Source organism: Channa argus, chromosome 23 (genome assembly GCF_033026475.1).
Source record: "Channa argus isolate prfri chromosome 23, Channa argus male v1.0, whole genome shotgun sequence".
Classification (NCBI taxonomy): domain Eukaryota; kingdom Metazoa; phylum Chordata; class Actinopteri; order Anabantiformes; family Channidae; genus Channa; species Channa argus.
Genome location: NC_090219.1, coordinates 12,380,026 through 12,401,967, shown reverse-complemented (window position 1 = coordinate 12,401,967; position 21,942 = coordinate 12,380,026). Strand labels below are relative to the sequence as shown.

The 21,942-nt window shown below is 42.7% G+C and overlaps 3 protein-coding genes across 3 annotated transcripts in view; 2 read left to right on the top strand and 1 right to left on the bottom strand.

Annotated features, from left to right (window-relative positions):
• Positions 1 to 5,497, top strand: part of prdm11 (PR domain containing 11) — a 9,889-nt gene extending 4,392 nt beyond the window's left edge. The window contains exon 7 of the mRNA XM_067493492.1: positions 735 to 5,497. Within this exon, the coding sequence (XP_067349593.1) occupies positions 735 to 2,893 (2,159 nt within the window). The 3' untranslated portion in view covers positions 2,894 to 5,497. The remainder of the gene's footprint in view (positions 1 to 734) is intronic.
• Positions 5,498 to 10,570: 5,073 nt separating this feature from the next.
• Positions 10,571 to 15,257, top strand: cd59b (CD59 molecule (CD59 blood group) b). Its single transcript, XM_067493367.1, has 3 exons — positions 10,571 to 10,756; positions 14,070 to 14,171; positions 14,801 to 15,257. The coding sequence occupies exons 1-3, from the start codon at positions 10,702 to 10,704 to the stop codon at positions 14,995 to 14,997; spliced, it is 354 nt and encodes a 117-aa protein (XP_067349468.1). The 5' UTR covers positions 10,571 to 10,701; the 3' UTR covers positions 14,998 to 15,257.
• Positions 15,258 to 15,537: 280 nt separating this feature from the next.
• On the bottom strand, positions 15,538 to 21,876 carry kcnj11l (potassium inwardly rectifying channel subfamily J member 11, like). Its single transcript, XM_067493358.1, has 6 exons — positions 21,718 to 21,876; positions 19,947 to 20,109; positions 19,041 to 19,280; positions 18,694 to 18,963; positions 17,877 to 18,084; positions 15,538 to 17,579 (listed from the first exon to the last, which is right to left on the bottom strand). Exons 2-6 carry the CDS (start codon positions 20,103 to 20,105, stop codon positions 17,149 to 17,151), a joined length of 1,308 nt encoding a protein of 435 aa, XP_067349459.1. The 5' UTR covers positions 20,106 to 20,109; positions 21,718 to 21,876; the 3' UTR covers positions 15,538 to 17,148.
• Positions 21,877 to 21,942: the final 66 nt, after the last annotated feature.

The window sequence follows — 21,942 nt, the reverse complement described above, 5'->3', positions numbered from 1 at the left end:
AATCAGCTTTGAGGTGAGAGATATTTTAGGTGGAGGAGGAAGCAGTTTGACTGATGACGAGCTACAGTTTGTTATTCTGCAGTTGCTGCAGGTCAGTAATTGAGACTTTGTATTAGAGAGATTCTTCAAGTCTGTTTGTTCCTCTTTCACATACGTTTTTAGTTTTTATTCATTGCCGAACAAAGACGAACATAGCATCATAGTTCTCAGGATACAATTTATTTAGTTTCAGTTTAGTTTTCCTCATGAAAAAGTAAAAATTCAGTAAATAATTTAGGGTCACCCTCAGTTTTGTGGGTCCATGAAACTGTTTCATTTCGGTCTCAAACAAAGGGCTGGACTGACATGACTATAGAGGCGGACTAATGGGACAAAAATGACTCAAAAGAGTTTCTGATCTCCCTCAACTATGGATAAGATTCAGGCAGGTTCAGGTGCAAAACTAATGGGTAAACATTCAGGAAAAATTGGGAAACATGAACCGAATTTCATCACATTGTACGTCAATCAGATGTCAATCTGATTGTGGTGCAAAATGTCATACGGATTCAAGATCTTGAGCCAAAACATGTAATTCTGGATGTGTTTTTTTGGAGAAAGTGTCTGTTTTTCTTTATGGTACATGATGTGAATATATGTAGTTTAAGCTTTTGATTTTGAACAGAACAACTTAACTTTAAGAAAAATCCTCTGAAGCTGCTAACAGAATTTGATTCCTTTTTTTTTTTTTGCAGGGATGGAGCCTTTGACTCCTACTCAAGTGGTTCTGGATGAGGATGACCAGGACGTGGACTCTGCTGATGAATCCATAGCTGCAGATCTTGTCATTTCTCCAGAGGACTCAAAGCTCTCCTCTGGAGGAGGCAGGCGGATTCGTCGTTTCAAGCAGGAGTGGCTGAAAAAGTTCTGGTTCCTTCGCTACTCCCCAACATTGAATGAGATGTGGTGCCACGTCTGCCGCCAGTACACTGTGCAGTCATCCCGCACCTCTGCCTTCATCATTGGCTCCAAGCAGTTCAAGATCCATACCATCAAGCTCCACAGCCAAAGCAACCTCCACAAGAAGTGTCTGCAGCTGTACAAACTGCGCATGCATCCTGAGAAGACAGAGGAGATGTGCAAGAACATGATGCTGCTGTTCAACGCAGCTTACCACCTGGCTCTGGAGGGACGGCCCTTCTCAGACCTCCGGCCATTGGCAGAGCTGCTGAAGAAGTGCGAACTTAAAGTGGTGGACCAGTACATGAATGAAGGAGACTGTCAGATCCTCATCCACCACATCACCAGGACTTTAAAAGAAGACCTGGCTGAGAAGATGCGCTTGTCTCCCTTCCTAAGTGTCATAATGGATGCACAAAATGATGACCTGTTCTCAGACATGGTGGCAGTCTATGTCCAATTTATTACCAATGAGGGCTCACCCAACACAGAGTTCCTGTCATTGCAAAGGCTGAGCATGGCCAGTGTGGATGGATATCTCCAGGCTATGGATCGAGCCTTTGGGGTTCTGGGCCTCAGGTTTCAGGACTTGCTTGTTGTAGGTCTCGGGGTGGATGGGACTAACATCTCCTCAGGAATGAGGGCCAACCTGTACATAGCTGTGCAAAAGACTTTTCCGTGGATCCTCTGTCTTCCCATAATGATCCATCGACCTCATCTGGAGGTGCTGGATGCCATCAGTGGGAAGGAGCTCTCTTGCCTGGAAGATCTGGAAAACAACCTCAAGCAGCTCCTTAGCTTCTACCGGTATTCCCCACGCATGATGGCTGAGCTAAGAGCTTCTGCTCCAACGCTGTCAGAGGAGACGGAATTTCTTGGAGACATTCGAGCCATTCGATGGATCATAGGAGAACCAAACGTCCTCAATGCACTCATCAAAGATTACCTGGAGGTAGTGGCCCATCTGAAAGAGATCAGCAGCCAGACACAGAGGGCTGATGCTGCAGCCATCGCACTTACGCTCCTCCAGTTCCTCATGGACTATCAGTCAGTAAAGCTCATCTACTTCCTCCTGGACATTATAGCTGTTCTTTCACGATTAGCCTTCACCTTCCAAGGAGAGTACCTGCTGGTGTCGCAGGTGGAAGCCAAAATTGAGGAGGCCATTCAGGAGATAGGCCAGTTGGCAGACTGTCCTGGAGAGTATCTGCAGGAGTTTGAGGAAAATTTCCGTGAAAACTTTAATGGTGTTGCACTTAACAATCTGCGGGTTGCAGAATCAAAGTTTCAGTCCATCCGAGAAAAAATTTGCAACAAGAGCCAAGGCATCCTGTCTCAGAGGCTGGATCTGCAGAGCCGCTCATTTGCCAAGGCCTGCAAGGTCCTGGATCTGTCCACCTGGCCTCACAGCCGGGAAGACCTACAAGCCTACGGAGAAGAAGAAATGCAGTTTATATCAAAACATCTGGAGTCCATTCCCTCTGCAGGTCAGGAGGGCTCCCAGGCCAGGACAGAGGCCAGAGGCAACCTGGTGGTGGAGTGGAAGGACCTGAAAGCAGACTACTGCAGCATGAATGGTTTCAAAGAGGTCATCAGTCATATCTGCAGGTACAAGCAACGTTTTCCTCTGCTGAACAGAATAGTGCAGGTTGTCAGGGTTCTGCCTAGTTCCACGGCCTGCTGCGACAAAGGCAGAGGGTCTCTACACAAGATGTGTAAGAACAATCGTTCCCGACTGACCCTGGAGCAGATGAATGACCTGTTGACCGTCTCAGTTAACGGACCGCCCATCACTAACTTTGATGGCAAGAGAGCGTTGGACAGCTGGTTTGAGGAGAAGTCCGGCAGCAGTTACTCTCTTTCAGCCGAGGTGTTGAACAGGATGTCGACTGCAGATCAGAAGTCTGTTTTGCACAGCGTTGACGTCAACACAGAGTTTTACCCTGACATCTAATTTGAGACCCAGTGGGTCTCTACACTCTACACTCTATACTAAAGCAGAAAGACAGGATTGCTTCCCTTAATCAGTGATTTCATTTTGATTAGAACTGCAGGACGACTAGATGAAAGACACTGCAAATGGCTGAAACACAGTGTCAAGATGTAAAATTAGAACATAAAGCGTTAAGAACCTATGAAGCATGACCCCATTTCCCTATTAGAAAAATCCACAATGGGCCAAATGAGGCATAAATGTCCCACTAAATATGACTTGAAAGCAACTTGACGAATGCAAAATGTCTATAATGAAACAGTAACTGGTAAAAGTGAAGCAAAGGATCTTTGAAGAGTTGCGTAATGACAATACAGGACTCACAATAACTGCAAACAGTTACAACAGACACAAAACAGTCAAAAGGATTTAAAGGCACAAAGACAAAACATTCACAGTGTTGCTGCAAAGTAGATTCTCCAAAACATGCAGGAACAGACGTACTAAGAAGACGCAGAATGAGGACAAAGACACAGAAACCATAAAGAGACGTGTAGTGACAACAAAGAAAAGAATCATCAAACATATTCAGTCTCAATATGTCCACTGCTAGAGCCAAACAACTTAGGAGATGCAACATAACTCCAAAGACGCACAAAAGGACCCCAAACGCAGCAAAGTGACTTGAACCAGCGGAGTGTGTGTTGTTTTGTGTGTGCAGGGTCCCACTGGATGTGGCTCTGAAATGCTCCTACTCTAAGCAGCGTGGTCAAACAGAGGGCTGCTGTCTGCCTTACACTTGTTTTATATCATAATCAAGCACTTGTTGCCAGAATAACATAGAAACAATGAGTTAGTGTCTGCTATTGAGCTTTTCCAGTGGGACATTCAGTCTTGTTTAGAGACTTTATATTTCTATTAGACGTGCATGGAGCCCTGCTCCACACTGTACATACTGTACAAACTGTATATTCTGTAAATGCTTTTCAGTCTGTTTTTAAAGAAAGTATTTTTCTCTGGAATCTAACGATTGTGCCATAATGAGCGTATGCACGAACCAAAAGAAAAGGGTGCTATCCTGCTATGCCATAATGCATTTTGCCATCTTTGTGTAGATGTTTACTGCAGCAAATTTTATATTTGAAACCTGTTCTTTTTCACTGATGCGTCCGCTTTGTGTTTGGATGTGTTTTGCACGGTTAACTTCAGTCTTGGCCAAAGTTCCTGCGTCAGATATTTCAAATACATTTTAAAAAGTGCATGATGATGTTCAACTATTGCTTATAGCCCAGCCTTAGCATTTTCTAAGGAATATTAACCTGCCTGTAATTAAAGCTGAACTAAATGTGAGATGGTGGGAACAGAGAGGAAGTTAAAGAGTTTATCAAAGTGTACTTCCCTCATACCTTTTAGGTGTGTGCAGCAGCGTGGGCAAAAAACATGTCAGTCTTTCACTGAATTCTGACTCGCACAGCTACAGTCAATCCAGCTGTGAGGCCAAAAGCTCCTGTGGCATCTGCACATTTGACCAAACCATCCAATTAAGAAGTTATTTTGATCACATGTCACAGTTGTGTCAACCTTTTTTTTTTTCTCACACCTTCAGTAAAAGCAGATCCATTTTGAAGTTTTGTTAATACTTCCTCTTTAGCTGGTTGGTGACAGTTCTGTGGTCATTTTCCCTCTTCTGCTGCTCGCACTCCGAGTTAAATGAATGTGACAGAAGCATTGTGAAGTCAGAAACTTTTATTCTTCCATTCTGCTAACATGGCATGAATGCAGTGTTGGTGCAGAGCTAAATTCAGGAGTAAGTCGATAAAGATTGAAGCGGGTGAAGTAGCTAAGTGGGCTGGAGGTTTGTGGATGAGAAGCTAGCAGATTCCCCCTGTTTACAGTCTTTATGCTAAGCTAAGCTAATGGTCTCCTGACTCTGCCTTCACACCTGCTGCACATTTTAAAAATCACAAACTTTTCTTACCAGTTTCTATTCAGTTGGCACAAAGCTCTTGAAACAGGATCCGTTCATCAGAAAAGCCTGTATGCATCTTTTTTATTAAGGTTTTGTGCATGTGTGTATCGTATGCATGCAGCTATTTCTTTGTTTGTTTGCAGGATGACAATGGTTTGTGCTTCGCCTCAGGCCATGTGCACGTCTTTATACGACGTTTGGCTGATTGTAACCTGCTTTTTAACTTGTTGAATGTGAGATGTTCCACTGCTTGGGGTGGATATGAATGTTGGTTACAGACGAACCACAATGAAACTGGTGGTTTCTGGATTTCTCTGTTAACTGTTTTTATGCTTTAAATTACATTTTAAAAGATGTTTTATCACCAACACACAATATTACCGTTGTCCTTCGAAAACGTTAGAAAATGAGAAAAGTTCCATTAAATCTTTGAGGTTCTTTACTTGACTGATTCCATTTTATGACTTTTTGCTACCACAGTGTGTCTTTCTGGTAACATTTTGATTTTTTTGGAGGAAAATGTTGCACAAAACTGTATGAAAAGCATTAAAATCAGCAGCAGCAACATGTGACTGATGAACCTACAAAGAGTTTGGTGAAGAAAGCAGCAAAATGGAGCAACGTTTAGAATGGAATTAAAAAGATTATTAATGTTCCCTTTGACTGTTCTACTGTTTATTAGGTCTGTCAATGTTAACATGATATTAACTTTACCAAGGTTCTGTTATGATGACAAGTTGTCTCACCTGTGCAGAGCTGGACGAGGGACTCGGAGTGCGACTGCTGACCGGTTAACGGCGTTTAATTGGGTGAGAAGCAGATTAGCAGATGTCAAGTGATGGTGTGGTGTTACTGCTGCAGCAGAAGGAAAACAGTCAGGTGGACAAATCATTTACTGTATTGTTATAAACACGTAGAACTTGGCAAAAAATGGGTCCAGAAAAAGTTTATTATAAAACGTCAATTAAGCATCATTTTTATGAGACTTTGCTTTCAAAGGAGCTTAAAACAATTCCCTTTACAGCAAATTCTGAATGGATAACAGTATAATTAACTTTTAATTAAACAAAATTAACTTTGAACAGTCTGTGATTAAAAATGATCATCCATTTTCAGCCCTGCGATGTATTTTACATCTTTGGATTATGATCAGTCATGTATTTATGTGTATGCAGCTGTTTGGCGGCTTCGTTTGTGCAGCTTTTTTAAGGATTAAGTGACTGATTGTTTTGATTTCTGACTTTTCTGAATATTACAGGGATGTGACTATGTTTGTACAATCTAAACCTCAGAAAAAGATCACATTAATTCAATGAAACGGCAACAAATCCTCACATTTTAGTCATTTAGCAGACGCTTTTAGCCAAAGCAACTTACAAGTGAAGTACAAGGCAGAAAAAAGTCAAAGTCAAAGTCCTATCAGAAAAGTGTTCACAGTTCACGAGATGCAAGTGTGAGAAAGAGCAGAAAGGACGTTTTTTTTTTTTTTTTTTAGATTTAAGTGCATAGGTGCAGAACGGTTCTGTTTAGAGCAGTTTATTGAATATTGCGCTAAACAGTTTTGCTTGGTGTAAACTACCACCAGTAATAGACCAAATATCCACTTCACCAGAAGAGCAAAACTTTCTACCTACAGTTCTTAACTCTATTAACAACGGACTAAATCAGCAGACTCAAGAGAAGTTGAGTATATCTCCTGTCCTAGTTTGGTGCTTGAAATATTTCAGTCATTATGAAAATGGTTTTATCTTCATAGATTAATCTACTGATCATTTCAGCTCAGTTTACTTTCTAACAAAGCTTCATGTTTTTTGTAACAAACCTTATGTCAGATAAACGGACTTCATTATTCCCCCCACACACGTACAGAAGTAGAATAGAAGCTTTATTGTCGTCATTGAGCACATTTACTCATTACACTTGACATTTGTCCTTTTGGCAGTAACAGGCAGCGTCCATGGTTCTAGGACTGAGTGGTGGCTGGGATTTGATCCTGGAGAGTTCTGCCTCCCAACCTGCTGCTCTACTCACTGATCCACCAGGCCACAAATATAAAGTAGGTAAACAACAGTACTAGAATAAATGTACCGGGCTGTGTCAGGGCTCAGAGGTGAGGACACTGTTAATTAATGAAGAATTTATGGATCACAGCAGAACACAGCTTCTCTCAAAGTTATTGTGCTGAGAAGGATGTTGGTGTCCAGGAGACAAGTTTGAAAAACGTTTAAACAGAAAACAAAAAGCTGCTTGAATTTGAATTCTGTGGAATAGGAAGGAAATGTGCCCATGGGTCACTGAACATAAATAAAGAGGGGGGGATGTAGTAACACTGGAGTATTTTCACGTTCATGTTATCGAAGCCAAAGCTGCTCTTGACTGTAACGGCCGACTGAGCTGCCGAGCAGTGATGTGCTGCTGCTGTCACTGTGTCACACAGTGAATGGACCCTGGCTGCTGCTCAAACTGTGACCTCTTTGTGCGTCTGTTCTCAGTCCAGGCTCAATGAAATGATCTTTGTCCTCCGGCGTCTGTTCACTTGTCAATCAGAGTCTGCAGCTGCCTGCAGCTGACATCACCCGCTGCTGTGAAGCTGCATTTACACATGTTCACATCACATCCTGCACAAGCCTCCATCCTGCTGCCTGTGGGCTACGTCGGAAAATCGTGTAGGTGAACATTGAAAGCACCACAATGAGGCAAAACACTGTTATTTAAATGGTAGTGGTCCCGTTTTGCACTCTGCTGCACTGACTGTTCCAAGTCTGTTTTCTCGTAGCATCTGCAGTTAAGTAGTGACGAGTCACGACTGTTTGTGCAGAGACAAACATGTGAACCGTGGCTCTTTGTCCTGAACATAGAGGCCTCTGTATGTTAGCACAGTACTTTCTGTAATCCAGCAGCAAGTACTGAAGTACAACTTGTTACTGCACTACATTAATCTGACATCTGTAGTACTTCTCTAACTCAAAAAAATAATTAGCCAATGAATCAGCCACCATTAATCAAACACCTGCTAGAAGAAGTGTTTTGAAGAAAAGCTTAACTTCTCTGTTTCTCTGCTGTGTGGCCTGCAAGATTTACTTTAAATAAAAGTAGATGATTTGACAGGAGTCAGGTATTTGAAGTTGTTTTCTCCTTGAATCAGCATGAATTAAAGCTGAACATTGTAGATTTCTGCAGAAACTTTATTAATGAGGCACATGCCAGACTTGTTCCTTCATGTTTACAGCATCGGGTTCCATAGTGGTTACTACTGCAGTACTGCTACTTTATAACACTGTGTAAAATGTCAGTAAAAACTGAATGCAGAAAGAATTTGATGACTGCAACAAGTTGTGACAGAAGCATCGGCATCAGCAACACGGGCTGTCAGCTGGACACAGAAAGATGCAGGGACGGCTTTTAATGTGGCTTTAAAGTCCTTCACCCTCCTGCAGTAGTTTTTCTCTGACAGTGCACAGAGGTTTAACCAAACCACATCCATTTATGTGAACATTTACATTTAGTCATTTGTCAGACGCTTTTATCCAAAGCAACTTACAAGTGAAGTACAAGGCAGCAAAAATCTAAGTCAAGGAGAAAACATCAAAGCAAAGTCTTATCAGAAAAGAGTTTACATTTCATGAGATGCAAGAAAAAGCAGAAATGAAGTTGTTTTTTGTTTTTAAATAGATTTAAGTGCACAGGAAGTTGTGGAAGACTTCTGTTATCGTAGCTCGTTCCACCATCGTGGGATCATTGGGCTGAAGAGTTTTCCTTGGTGTCTTCTGTGTGGTGCTGGGACCACCAGACGTTCACTGGCAGACCGCAGCAGACAGGAAGGATTGTAGACCTGAATTAGGGAGTTGAGGTAAGCAGGAGCTGTTGAGGTGATCACCCCGCCCCCCCCCGCCCCCGGGTAAACTACCTGTGCGAGAGTGAAAACACATACAAATCTCCCACTGGTTAATCTGTGGTTTTATGGCACGAGACACAAGTTTCACAGTGACGAAATGTCGATTAGAGCAACTGTGACCCACATTGAAAGGTTAGGACTCTGCGTTCCTCTGAGTCATCAAAGTGTTGGAGGCAACCAAAACACTGGAATGCTACACCAACGCTGGTCTCGCCCACAGCAGACGGGCCTAGATGGGTCACTGTGATCAGGCTAAAACCTCACTTTTAGTCTCAGTGCAGTTTCTCTGCTCCTCACACTGATGAAGAAACAACATGCTGTCAGATTTCACTGATTCCACATCACTCAACTCAAGTAGAGTCTTTGTCCACCAATCCTACAGTTGAGGGTTCGATTCCCCGGCTCCTCTGGTCACGTGTCGAAGTGTCCTTGAGCAAGACACTGAACCCCAACTTACTGCATAGCAGCTCCCGCATCGGTGTGTGAGTGTGTGTGTGATTGGGTGAATGAGAAGCAGTGTAAAGCGCTTTGAGTGCTAATAGGTAGAAACGTGCTGTATAAGTGCAGATCATTTACCATTTACATGTCACCATTCATTGCAAAGTCTTCTGGTCTTTCTTTCACATTTGTACTGTGGTGGTTGTTATTTCAGGCACAAAGCTAATATTTGTAAAAGCTATTTTTCCTATATTTCCTCTGGGTGTTGTTTCCACTGGGGAGGTAAAGAGGATCAGCAGTGTGATCAAGGAGAGAGCAGACAGGTTTCCCTCAGTCGGCCTCTCAGCAGAGTGAAGCTGGGCTCCACCAGGCTGAAGGAGATGAAATACCCTCTAGTGAATAGAATATAGAGGTGTACGCACATGAAACACATATTTAGTTGTTAGTTTTACACCCAGGAATTTAACATTCTCTATCACTGATGTGTCTACTTTCAGTTTGGTGTCAATTCACACCAGTGTTGTTCAGTAGTAACATCACCTGTTCAATGTAAATCACCATCAATGGTAAATTGGAAAGACTTAAATATTGGGAACATTGGAACAGGTTTTATGTTTACACCTGATGGTGTGTTCTGGGTTTACTGTAAAATAAATTCTTCACTTAATAAATGATGTGTTCTGTCAGTGGATCAGGATTTTACAGCCAGTAACTAGTCAGAAATCAGGTCTTAATTAAGTCGTTTGCAGTTTACAGCAAAAAACTTAAACAAGCAAATAAGTATTTTCTCCTTTTAAGAAGGTGTATAGACTCCAACATTTATTTGAAATGAAAGTTGATCATGTTTCTGACTAATCTTCAATCTGTACATGAATTAAAGTTATGATTTCTGCAGAAACGTTATTCATTAGGCACATGTGGAACAAATGTGGACCAGACTTTGTCAATCATGTCATCAACAGCATCAAGTTCAGTGTTTAAATACTTCGCTTTTAGGGCTTTGTTCTAAAAGCAAAGTATTTATTTTTTAACTCAGAGAAACCACCTTTTTACTACAGTATTAGTCTGTGTATTACTGTCACCTCCACCCACATCAACCCAAACTAAATCAGACTAAACATGGGGCAGAAAGGAACCAGCTGAGTTGCTCCTGTGGCTGTTGTGAATCAACAAACACCTATGAAAACACATTTTAAACGAACACGAGGATGCACTCATACTGCAGACAGGTTGGTAAAGACCAGATAAAGGAGCTTTTCCTTTTCTGCAGAAACACATTCATAACACACAGAGGAAAACACACCAACCTCTACGCCGCAGTGACAAGTGATTGTTAGAGGAGGAGGAGGAGGAGGGTTTTTGGCCAGACAGGGAGTCTTTGTGGTCCTCTGGACAAAGAGCTGGTCTCAGTCAACTGGCGTCTGCCTCAGGGGGTCACAGTGGAACAGGACCAAACTCCGAATTCAGCAGCACTGATCTGACGCCTTCTCCCGTCTGCTCTGATTCCAGGTTTGTTTTTGGGACGACATGAAGCGCGGCCTCGGACTCTTCCTGCTGCTTTGCTGTGGGATGCTGCATCTGGGTGAGTGGACACATCTGATACTGGAGACTCATGTATTGACTCATGAACTTTCAATTATTCCATCTTTCATTAATACAACAATCACTATTTAGCTTTCAGAAGCAGTTTATAACACTGAATAAATCAATTCTGCTAATAATGAAAGAGGCTGGATTCATTTGATATTTGATTTAGTTGTGGTTTAGTTTTATTTCACGTCAACAGCTACTGTGAAATAACTTTACAATTCACTTTGCCCCAGAAATGAACGTGTCCAGTGTTAGAAAATGTGAGACAGAATGTTTTCATTTTGGAGTCGTGACAGAAAAAAAGTGAAGAGAAACAAATGAATGAATCGTTTTTGAAGCGTAATGGAGCCTGATTAAAGAGAGAGGCCATGAGATTCATTCATATTCTAACTGTTACACTGTAGTTTTCATAGAATCCACTGGGAATAAAAAACCTTTATCGCAGAAATCAATACCAAACTACGGTTTAAGTACATTTAATGAGACAGAACGACATTATAGGAAATTATAAAAGAAACAACCTGTTTCCACAAAAGTTGGGACACTGAGTCACGTGTAAGTACAGAAGATTTCAGTGTCAATAACATTTTGTTATATATAATATATGTATTTATTTATTTGTTCATTTTAAATTTGATTCCAGCAACATGTTTTAAAAAGTTAGGATGGAGGCATTTACATCATCCAAAGTGACTCACAGGCAGTAAACATCTCTCTCTCTCACACACTCACACACACACACACACACACACACACACACACACACACACACACACACACACACACACACACACACACACACTCTGACCTTCCTCACTCTCTTCTTCTTCGCTTTCCCTCCTGTTCACACCCTGCAGCACCTCACTTCCCTTCACCCTCTATCAGACCCTCGTAAACTCTTTAGCTTCTCCTCATTGCTGTTGTCACTTTGTCTTTTAGTCTGAGATTTAGTTTATGTTCAGACTTTCTTCAGGTGTGTCTGTACGTTTACCCAAGTCTTCCTTGTTTAGCTTTTCTACTTTGTCTTGTTCATGTTCAAACCTTCACAGTCCTGCTCATATCTAGTCTTTCTAGTCTTGTGTCATGTATTTAGCACCTGGAGTCTCATTCATTGTTAGCTTCTTTAGTTTTTCCAAGATAGTGGTTGTCAAACCTGGTCCTTAGGGACCCGCGCTTGTTTTCCAACCAACCCTCCACTTCCCACTGCTGATTACCTGCATCAGGTGTGTTCAGTCAATGACCAGCTGGAAGATACCATGTTTGACTGAACACGCCTGGTGCAGGTTATCAGCAGTGGACTGACGAGGGTTAATTGGAAAACAAGCCGAGCAGGACAGAGAACCACTGTGCTAAGTTATGTTCATGTGTAGCTTTAGTTTCTTCTTGTTACAGTTGAGTTAGTTACTGTCTTGGTTTTGTCAATGTAGTGTTTGCCCTCCCTTCTGGTACAAGTCCTCCCCGTCTGTTTGCACTTGGGTCCAACATTCGTACTATAATCATGGCCATTTTTGGACCCAGCAGCCTCCAGCCAATTGCTGATTAACTTTATAATGAAACAGGCTGGGAAGCTTAAATTTCAAGAGTTTATGGACCCAATGAACTCAACCTTGGCCAACCCTACCACACACCACAGCCCCACATCTATCATGCCACATTCTGCCACATTCCTTGCTCTCAAGCCACAGCCCCCCAGCAACTATGAGGCTTATTGCCCCTTGAGTTCAGCAGAGCCCAGAAGCAAGCTGCAGACCACTTTCTAACCTTTGCACAGGACCCTGAGGAATCTTGTAACACACTGCAACAGAGGCCCCACTGCTGTAGATTCCAGCCTACCTAATTACAGCCTTCCTGTACATCCAGGTCCCGATCTTAGTCCTGCAGTGATCCTGAACCTCAGATGCCACCTCCACCTCCATTTCTGACAAAGTTCTTTCTTACGGCTCCTGACTCACATTTAAGCTCAAGAGTTCTTTGGCTCTGACCAGGCCATCTGCAGCCCAGGGACTTATATATCAATGACATCAGGTCCCTGCTCCCAAGCGGGTCGTGTCCTATATCTACCTCTGCAGTTGCTTCAGCTCTAGATCCTTGGTGCTTCACTGGCACATTATCAGTTCTGGCTCCACAGTGTGTAGCTCACACGTCTGCAGTGTCCGTTCCTGCCCCTCAGTGGATCAACAATGCTACTCCTGCTTCTTCCACACCTCTTTCTATCCATGCAACGTCATGACAAATGTATGCGATTCAAGCCATATTTTATCCTAGCAATGCTGCCTCTGGCCCAACCCTCCTCACGATCGGTCTCTCCTGCTTGTCCCCCAGAGAACTCAGCCCCCAGATTAAGCCACCTGCTCGTCCTCCAGGTTTCAAGGTGTCCAAAAGCTCAGGTGACTTCAGGTGACATCCCCAATCTCTGCAATCCTGCCCAAGCCTTATTGCCCCCCATAGCCCCTGCAGTTGGACCCACACACCTGAGGTCATTGACTCTCCCGTTCTGCCAGGCTCCAGCTTCTCTGCTTTACCTTATCGCACGACTCCTTGTTGATGCCTGGCTCACTGGTCAGGGGGAACCATCATCCAACCTTTTCCTTCTAACATACACCGTTAAGATAACAATCAGGTCTCAAGGTCAGCTATATGTCAGCTATATATATATATATATATATATATATATATATATATATATATATATATATATATATGCTGATTGTTGTGGACGGTGTGCACCTGGCTGCAGGGAGGCTCGTGCAGCAAGAATGGTCAGGCCCTTAGTCTTCACTGTTCAGCTACTGTTTAGTATCAGTAAACAGTTTGTTGCAGTGTCATCAAATGCAAGTTAAAATTCTTTCCAGGGTAAAATCTGTAAATTAACATTAGACTTCATACTAATTTAATCAAACAGAGTTGAATGCAGTGATTTACATTTCACACAGCGTCCCAACATTTTTGGGAATGACGTTGTGAAAAGACAGTTTAAAACTGCAAACTATTGTCGACAACACATAAAACACACATGTAAAATAAAGCAGCAAGCAAATGCTTTGAGCCCAGATGGTGAAGAACTGAGTGTTGAAGCACAGCTGACCTTTCCTGATGTGGAGGCGATGCTCCTCCAGGTTGGAGGAAAAAAGCAGACTTTTGTGTCATGTCTTTTAACTCATGACAAAACAACTGATGGTGGATGTTGGTGTCACTGAAAATAGTCCTAAACCTTAAAATACAAACACAGAAAGTTGTCTCTTGATATAAAGTCAGTATTTCCACCTCTTCAAGAGTTTGTAAAGTAAAACCAATTTTTTCCTCAGGTCGTGGACTAAGTTGCTACAAGTGCTCAGATTACACCGGACGCTGTGAGAACGTCCACGAGTGCACGTATGAAGACTCCTGCATATCGCTGAGTGAGAAGGGTAAGTACACCATACTTCGTTGGGCAGCATAACTATAACTAACTATAAGCTTTATCAAAGAGGAAGGTTTTAAGCCAAGACTTAAAAGTAGAGAGGGTGTCTGCTTCCTGAATCTGAACTGGGAGCTGGTTCCACAGGAGAGGAGCTTGATAGCTAAAGGCTCTGCCTCCCATTCTACCTTTGGAAATTCTGGGAACCACAAGTAGGCCTGCATTCTGAGATCGAAGTGGTCTACTGGGATGATATGGTGCTGTGAGGTCTTCTATATATGATGGAGCCTGACCATTCAGAGCTTTATATGTAAGAAGCAGAGTTTTAAATTCTATTCTAAATTTCAGTAGTGTTTAAATGCTTTTTCGTTTTATTGCAGTACTGTAACTTCTCGTCTTTTTAGTGTACTTAGTACTTGAGTGTGAGTCACGAATTTGAAATCGTACTTGTATTTGTAGTGGGTAAATATATACTAAGTACTTACACTTTCGTACTGAGTTTTGTGCACTTGTTCCTTCTCATTCGTCAAACAACTGGGTGACAGAGGTGACGTGGTTTTCTCTCATGTTTGAAAACCTACAATAAATATTCAGACTTGTTCAATCAGTGGTTTTTATTTTTGCATTTCTCACCTTCAGGTGGGAAAACCATCCGTCAGTGCATCAGGTACACAGACTGTCATTACTCTCGTCTCAGCCAGATGTTCCCTGCAGTCTCCGACTTCACTTTCCGCTGCTGCAGCAACAACCTGTGCAACTCCAGCAATGCTATCACCATGGCAACACCCCTTGCGACCCTGGTTGGGATGCTGCTGAGTGTTTGGTGTTGGATCTGAAGTTGCTGAAGTTTGAGGATCATTGTTAACTTGTTAACAAACATCAACAGCTTAAACATTTGTAGTCGCCTGTGGACCCTTACTGTTCTCAGGTCAAAACAAAGAATAACTTTTTTTTGTACCTTTTTTAATTAAAGGAAATCATGAGCTTTGATTGTTGTTGTACCTTTATATCAAATTAAAACTCCTGGTAACACTCGTCTTTTTGTAATGATGATTTAAATCTTAACAAATAAACATCCCCTCACATTATAAACTAGTTTGTGTCTCTCCCTCTAAATCTGTCCTTTTAGTCTTTGACTGAGACAATCTGTGCTTCTCATAACATGGAGGAGCCAGGACACCAGGGGCCTGTTTCATGCATCTTCAGTGGAAATGATGGGGATGTGGGTGGTTTGGTGCTGAAGATTTTCCGAACATTTCTCTGAAACTTCAGAAGCTTCATGTGCAACTAAGCTGGGGATATTTGGACTGTAGCTTCAGCTGGTTTCCTTGGGCAGATCTGAATCCGATCCCAGTCAAGGAGTCAGAGAAGAGACAAATTGTCTGATCAGTTTTATTGTAGGAGATAAAGTGGACACGTGCTGACAGCAGCTGGTGAATAGTAAATACATGAAGCTATTTACAAAAGGTGGGAATGAGGATCCACAGTGTGTGGTGCTTTAACAAACATGATCCTTACGCACAGATACAGCACAATTAACATTCAGTGACAACCAGGTGATTCCAAAAAGGCTAAAACAGAAAATGAACTTATGCTGGAGCGACGTAGAAAAAACCCAGCAGAGGCTGTGGGAACGTGAAGAAAAGTATCGTTACCCACTGTAGGCAGTGAGTGTCAGTCCCCCATTACTAGTACATGTAAATACTGTACATAAGTACAGGTTTGCAGTACTTCCATTTTAGACTACTTTTACTCTCCTACATACCAGAGGCTTTAGTTATTAGTTACTTTTTGGAGAAAAAAACAATTCAATTCACTGATAACATACGTGTGTGTGTGTGTGTGTATATATATATATATATATATATATAAATATATGCAGAACAACCTGATATATATATATATATATATATATGTATGTATGTATGTAGGTATGTGTATAGTGGACCTACCAGCCGTCAGTGCTTGAGTTGGTAGATCAAACCTCGGCAGCTGTGTTGTTTTTCATCCACACAGAGAGTGATGTTCAGTTTTAAATATTGACTATAACTTTTCACCTTTGAATCTGGACCAGACTTGTACATCCATGTAATCGACAGCATCAAATTCAGTACCATTGAAAATACATTGTCTTCTTAGTAAATGTACTTGTACTTTTGTACTTTATATAGTTTATAGTATATGTAGTAGAGTAGTTATACCGTATCAGAATATAATGAACCAGACTGACTGAAAAGAAACAAACCGACCTTCTGCTCATTTCATTCGTTTGTACGACCGTTTACAGCAGAGAGCAGCTCACTCAGCTCTTCTTCCTCCTGCAGCTCTGGCTCTTCTACATGTTTTGCATGTAGCATGTGTGGAGCGTGTCCTGGCTGAACAGAAGAGAGTCCTCGTCTCTGAGAGAACCAAGATGTGGCCTTCAACAACAAGGCCAATCAGTTTCTGTATCTTGGCTTATTTTCAGCCTTTTACCATCCAGAGACTAAAACCAACAACGAATAAATTCACTTCTCTCATGTCTGTAAAAAAAACTACATCTCTCTTCCCTCCCGGCCTGCATCCACCCACCTGCTCCCTCCGTCCCAATCACTCCTCTTACTGTACATACTGGACCTCACTCACTTTGTCAGACTGCTCTGCTTGCTGTAGATCCACAGCCATCCAAGAAAAACTGTTTTTCAATTGTAATCTGACCTTTTTCTTGGTGCCAAATGCAAACTACAGACTAATCGTTCACAGTGCACACAACATCTTAGCACTAACTGTTTTTGTAGACAGACATAAAATCTTTCATAATCACTTACTAATTTCAGACTGAATCGGAATTAGACACATAATTCACCAAACTTTAGCGGGAAAAACAAAACCATTTCACTTTTCATGTTTTTCCAGTTCAGAAATCCAACCTGTTTCTTCTGGACTCAGTGTCACTTTCTGCTTTAAAACCTGCTGGTATTGAAACACAGACCTCTGTCTCCATGATTTCAGTCACTCATGTCTTCCAGGCTGTCCTCTTCATTCTGTCGCCCAATCACCTCCAGCTGCACTGTCTTCTTCTGTCCTTTCTGCTGCACCTCTTTGTCCGGTTTCTCAGCCTGGGCGTACCAGGGCTGAGGAGCAGCGCTGTCGCAGGCCCGACCTCCCCTACGAAAACCCCCTCTGCCGGCTCGGACCAGCCCCCATCCCTGCAGCTGGACATCAGACGTCCCCTCCTGGACTCCCCTGGTCTGGTCCAGCTCTTTGGCGCTGAGAGACGACATCCGGATGGGAATCGTATTTCCAAATTTAGAGTAGTCGACACAGTACCGGCCATCCTCCTCTGTTATGATGGAAACGAAGCGTCTCCCCCACAGGATCTCCTCAGGGATGTAGGAGGTCCGGGCCTGCATGGTGATCCCTGTCGTTTCCACCACACCTGAAGAAAGAGAAAAGAATGAAGCAGTGCAAAACTCTGATGCGTTTATTTCAAACTGTGTTCAGGATGAATCGGCAGGAGAAAATCACGACGACCTAGAAGACCTAAAAACTCAGACTTTAGGAACTACAGTTCAGCAAATCACATTTGATGCATGAGCTAAAAAAATTAACTTGGTCCAAATGTGGTTGTGCAACAAGGGAACAGTTAAACAAAAAATCATCAGGCACAGATCTGTATCAGATGCTCCACATTGTTAGAACTCATCCACATGAACAGAAGTGAGTGGTTCCTGACCTTCCAGGATGACGAGGATCTCCAGGTCCTCTAAGGCCAGCGACTGGGCAGACAGCTCATACAGAGGACTGCCTCTTTCTATGGTGTGGCTGATGATCAGAGGAGAAACCAGGAAGATGCCGTTACTCCTCAGAGGGTTCTCCACCTGGATGTCTAGCTGACACACCGGGATTACCTCGCCCTCTGTCGTCACCGTCCGCCGGATCACCTGCAGAGAAAACATCAGCGCTAACAACCAAACACCTGACAGCTTCCACAACAAGGGCGTCTAAACTAGTATTAAGTAGTACTAGTATTAATTTATATATCTTTCTGATATATGTGTAACATTTTAGTTCTGACAGAACTCGGGGGCTTCAATGGCCTTGGTCAAAAGTTTGTTAAATGTTTTGCACTTTCTCTCTCAGAGTCAGATGTTTAGGTTGAAGACTCTCCTCCCAGACCCTGCCAGCAGCTGCTGAACGACTGGAAACAACTCGTCTGGTTCTGGTTGAGGATGATTCCCGCACTGATCACTGATTAATATCCCCAACAGGAAGAAGACTCCCAGACTGAAAGCAAAACATGGCAGCATTGTTTGTGGTTGTTCTGCATTTCTTTTCTGAGAGAATCTGTCACCGTTTTGTGTTTCTGTCAGTGGCGTTCAGCAGATTACAGACACAGATCAGGTAGATAAGACTGTGTTGTGACTAATGTGCCTGAGCTAAAATTAAACTCTGATCAGGAGCAAAACAACACAGCCTCAGTGACTGTAAACAAGCAATGGTAACAAGCCCTTGAGCAAACACCTGCTGATGACGACTGGATGATACGTCACCTGCAGCTGGATGGTGGCGGAGATGATCATACTTTTCCTCAGGTCTCCGACTCGGAACATGAAGGCCGGGCGGCCATTTCTTGGTGCGATGACAGCATTTCTGGAGAAGATGAGTGTCTCTGCACGGCGGTTGGCCTGAGCGGTCTTCATGAAGACGCAGCCGAGCATCACAGCGTTGATGATGAGTCCTAGGATGTTCTGGATGATCAGGACAGTGATGGCCATGGGACACTCCTCTGTCACCATCCTGCCACCAAAACCGATGGTCACCTGGACAAGACAACGCTCAGAGATAGACAACAACAATCCACTGTACCTGGATCAGTTAGTGACTCGTCAGCACTCACCTGGACTTCAATGGAGAAGAGGAAGGCGGAGGTGAAAGAGTTGATGGCGGTGACGCAAGGGACAGGCCCTGGCTCACCATTGGGGTCGCGAGGCTCCAGGTCTCCGTGAGCGAAGGCCATGAGCCACCAGGCCATAGCAAAGAGCATCCAGGAGCAGAGGAAGGCAGAGGTGAAGATGAGGAGGGAGTGCTGCCACTTCAGGTCCACCATGGTGGTGAAAACATCCTGCAGAAAGCGGCCCTGGAACGCAGCGAGAAGATCAGATATGAAGTGACTGAACCGACCGACAGAGACAGACTATACAGACTATATCAGGTTATTTTCTATTGGAGTTACGATAAAACATGTCTCGGACATTTTTACTCTTCATTGAATCAGCACAGAAGCATTTTCTGTGTTAAGAGATACACGGAAATATACAGTATAACGCAGTAAAAAAACTATCTTTGTCATTTTGTCTCACTTTGTGGTCAGTTTACAGCATTTCATTCTTGTTAGATTATAACTAAACCGTTTGACTCAAGGGGATAAACATGAGTCCAATTTTTTTAAAGTGTAATCTTTTATCAAGCGTTCTAATGATACTTATATTGGTATTAATGAGCGGATTCAGTGATGATGTCTGCAGGTGGAGGAGTCTGATCGAGGCGGTGAAAGAACTGTGATCACTGTGATCAGCCTGTTCACACTGGATATTATAAGATGTGATCATGTGATCATTTCAAATCCTGGTGATGGAGGATCTTGTTCTGTGTAAACATCTAATTTGCAGCTGAGTTGAAGTGAAAAGGAGATTTGAACAGTGTAAGTTAATCAGGGGCTGTTTCTAGTCTGATAAGTTGTGATGTGTAGAGGTTTCAAATAATGAAAAATGGGAAACTGGAGCTCAGTGCAGGTTCTCTCTACCTGTTCCCTGATGTTCTTGTGAGCCACATTACAGGATCCACTCTTGGTGATGAAGCGGGCTCTCTGGGATTTGGAGCGGCTACGGTTCGGCTGGTTCTGGTCCTCTGCCAGACGGGTCAGCAGGAAGCCGTCGGGCAGGAGGCCCTTCCTGGCCAACATGATGCTGCACACACACAACACAAGAGTTTATTTTAAAACCTGACAGATAAATTAGACAGGATGATAAATCAGCTTAGTGTAGAAGCATCAGAACTGCTGGCAACAAATAAAAAATATGAACAAATTTTGTTCAAGATAGTTAAAAAAGGAACATCAGCACCTGTAGGTTGTCTAATTAAAATTGTTCCTGGAGTCACTGTCAGGCAGAAAGACTCGGGGAAATTTTGCAGAGGAAAAAATCCCATCACTCCTCATGGCAGCTGCCAGAACTAGAAAAAGTATTTTCCTTTGTTTTATTTCCCAGGCTCATTTACGTCCATCACATGTATGTCAGTATATGATCACACACTAACAAACCAACAACATCAATATCTATTAATAATATAACAGTAGACAAGAGGACACATCAGAGTGTACTGGAGTCTCTGGCTAGAATGAAGGTTAATACACACATTGGTGCAAGTCGGGTGGATAAAAAATAATAAAAATTACTGTAGGATGTCAATAAAATGATATGTACATGTTTTATGACAGTTTGCTCCCTGTTTGTTCTGCTTTGGTTTTTCTGTGGTCGCTGTGTCTTGAAATTTGGGGTATATTAATAAGTGTATGTAAGCCTTTGAGGTCATTTATGACATCACATAGCTGCCTTTGAAGTTTGTCTTGAGGTTGTCAGGGAAACCATGTTCTGTTTTTACAGCTGTTGGCGCTAAGGGATGGACGTAGACTACAAGCTAGTGGTGGAAAGTTGAGTGTGTAGCTGTGGAGGCAAACGGTGTCTTACATTATTCTGAGGAATTACTTCGTTATCAGCTCAAACGTGGAACGTGGAATTTGATTAATATTCACGTTTTTAATCATACAATGATCTCGGAGTGAATAACTGTTGGACCACAGGACACGAGTACGCCTGCCTCTATACGTGTGCACATGCAGGTTCAGACAGTACACGTCCGATTAGTGTAAAAGATGATCTGCAAACTGTGAACATGCAGGTGAACCGTCACATTATCATTCAGCCACACTGTTGTCTGAGTAGTTTTGATCACACAGCTGGTAAAGGATGTGCGGTCGCTTTGGAGGCTGCAGTTTGTCCACAGAGAGGACAAAATAGCCGAAACACTTTTTTCTCTCTTAGGTTTTTGTTTTAGTTATTTCACATAAAATCCAGCAGCAGTGAAGCAGTATGACCAACAGGACACACTGCACAGATACACAACCGCACATCTCCACCAGCAAAATCTGCAAATGTCTTTTTTTGGAGTCTGTTTCTACGTTTCCTGGTTTGCTCGTTTCTGGATTTACTGTAAACCTGAAGAATAATTGGAATCTTCCCATTTACCTTCGTGCAGCTACCACTCTGACACCAGCGTGTGTGTCTATCAGGGCATTCAGACTAAACGATTTACTGATTTGTACAGAGTCTCGCTGAGGAAATATGTCGTTTCTATGGTTACGGTACACGACATCCCACGGTTTAAAATGTATCATAAATAAACCTTAGACCGACCTTCCTCTCGTTTGTCTGAATTCTTTATTCGGTTAATGAGAGCCGATTACATCAGGTGTATTTTAGTGATTTTTCTGCAGGTTGTTAGAAAAGATACGTTACCTGTTCAACAAGCAGCGGCTCCGCCCGCAGAAGAATCGAATTCCGATCTGAGGATTTTATTTACGTCGACGCGAGAAACAACACTGACTCCATCGTGTACCCATCAGGATGTTCATATGACCCCCACAGCACGACCTGGCTCCAGTTACGATGAAGCACAGGTGCTGCTTCCGGCTAGCACTTCTAAAATAAACGGAATCATGTTACTATAACGATATTTTCATT

Bases quoted from the DNA above. Each gene is read 5' to 3' on its own strand.
- cd59b (XM_067493367.1), top strand. From the start codon at position 10,702: ATGAAGCGCGGCCTCGGACTCTTCCTGCTGCTTTGCTGTGGGATGCTG. The intron at 10,757-14,069 runs GTGAGTGGACAC...TTTTTTCCTCAG, and splicing joins CTGTGGGATGCTGCATCTGG to GTCGTGGACTAAGTTGCTAC. The intron at 14,172-14,800 runs GTAAGTACACCA...TCTCACCTTCAG, and splicing joins CATATCGCTGAGTGAGAAGG to GTGGGAAAACCATCCGTCAG.
- kcnj11l (XM_067493358.1), bottom strand. From the start codon at position 20,105: ATGTTGGCCAGGAAGGGCCTCCTGCCCGACGGCTTCCTGCTGACCCGT. The intron at 19,281-19,946 runs GTAGAGAGAACC...GCTGCGTTCCAG, and splicing joins ACAAGAACATCAGGGAACAG to GGCCGCTTTCTGCAGGATGT. The intron at 18,964-19,040 runs GTGAGTGCTGAC...TGTCTTGTCCAG, and splicing joins TCTTCTCCATTGAAGTCCAG to GTGACCATCGGTTTTGGTGG.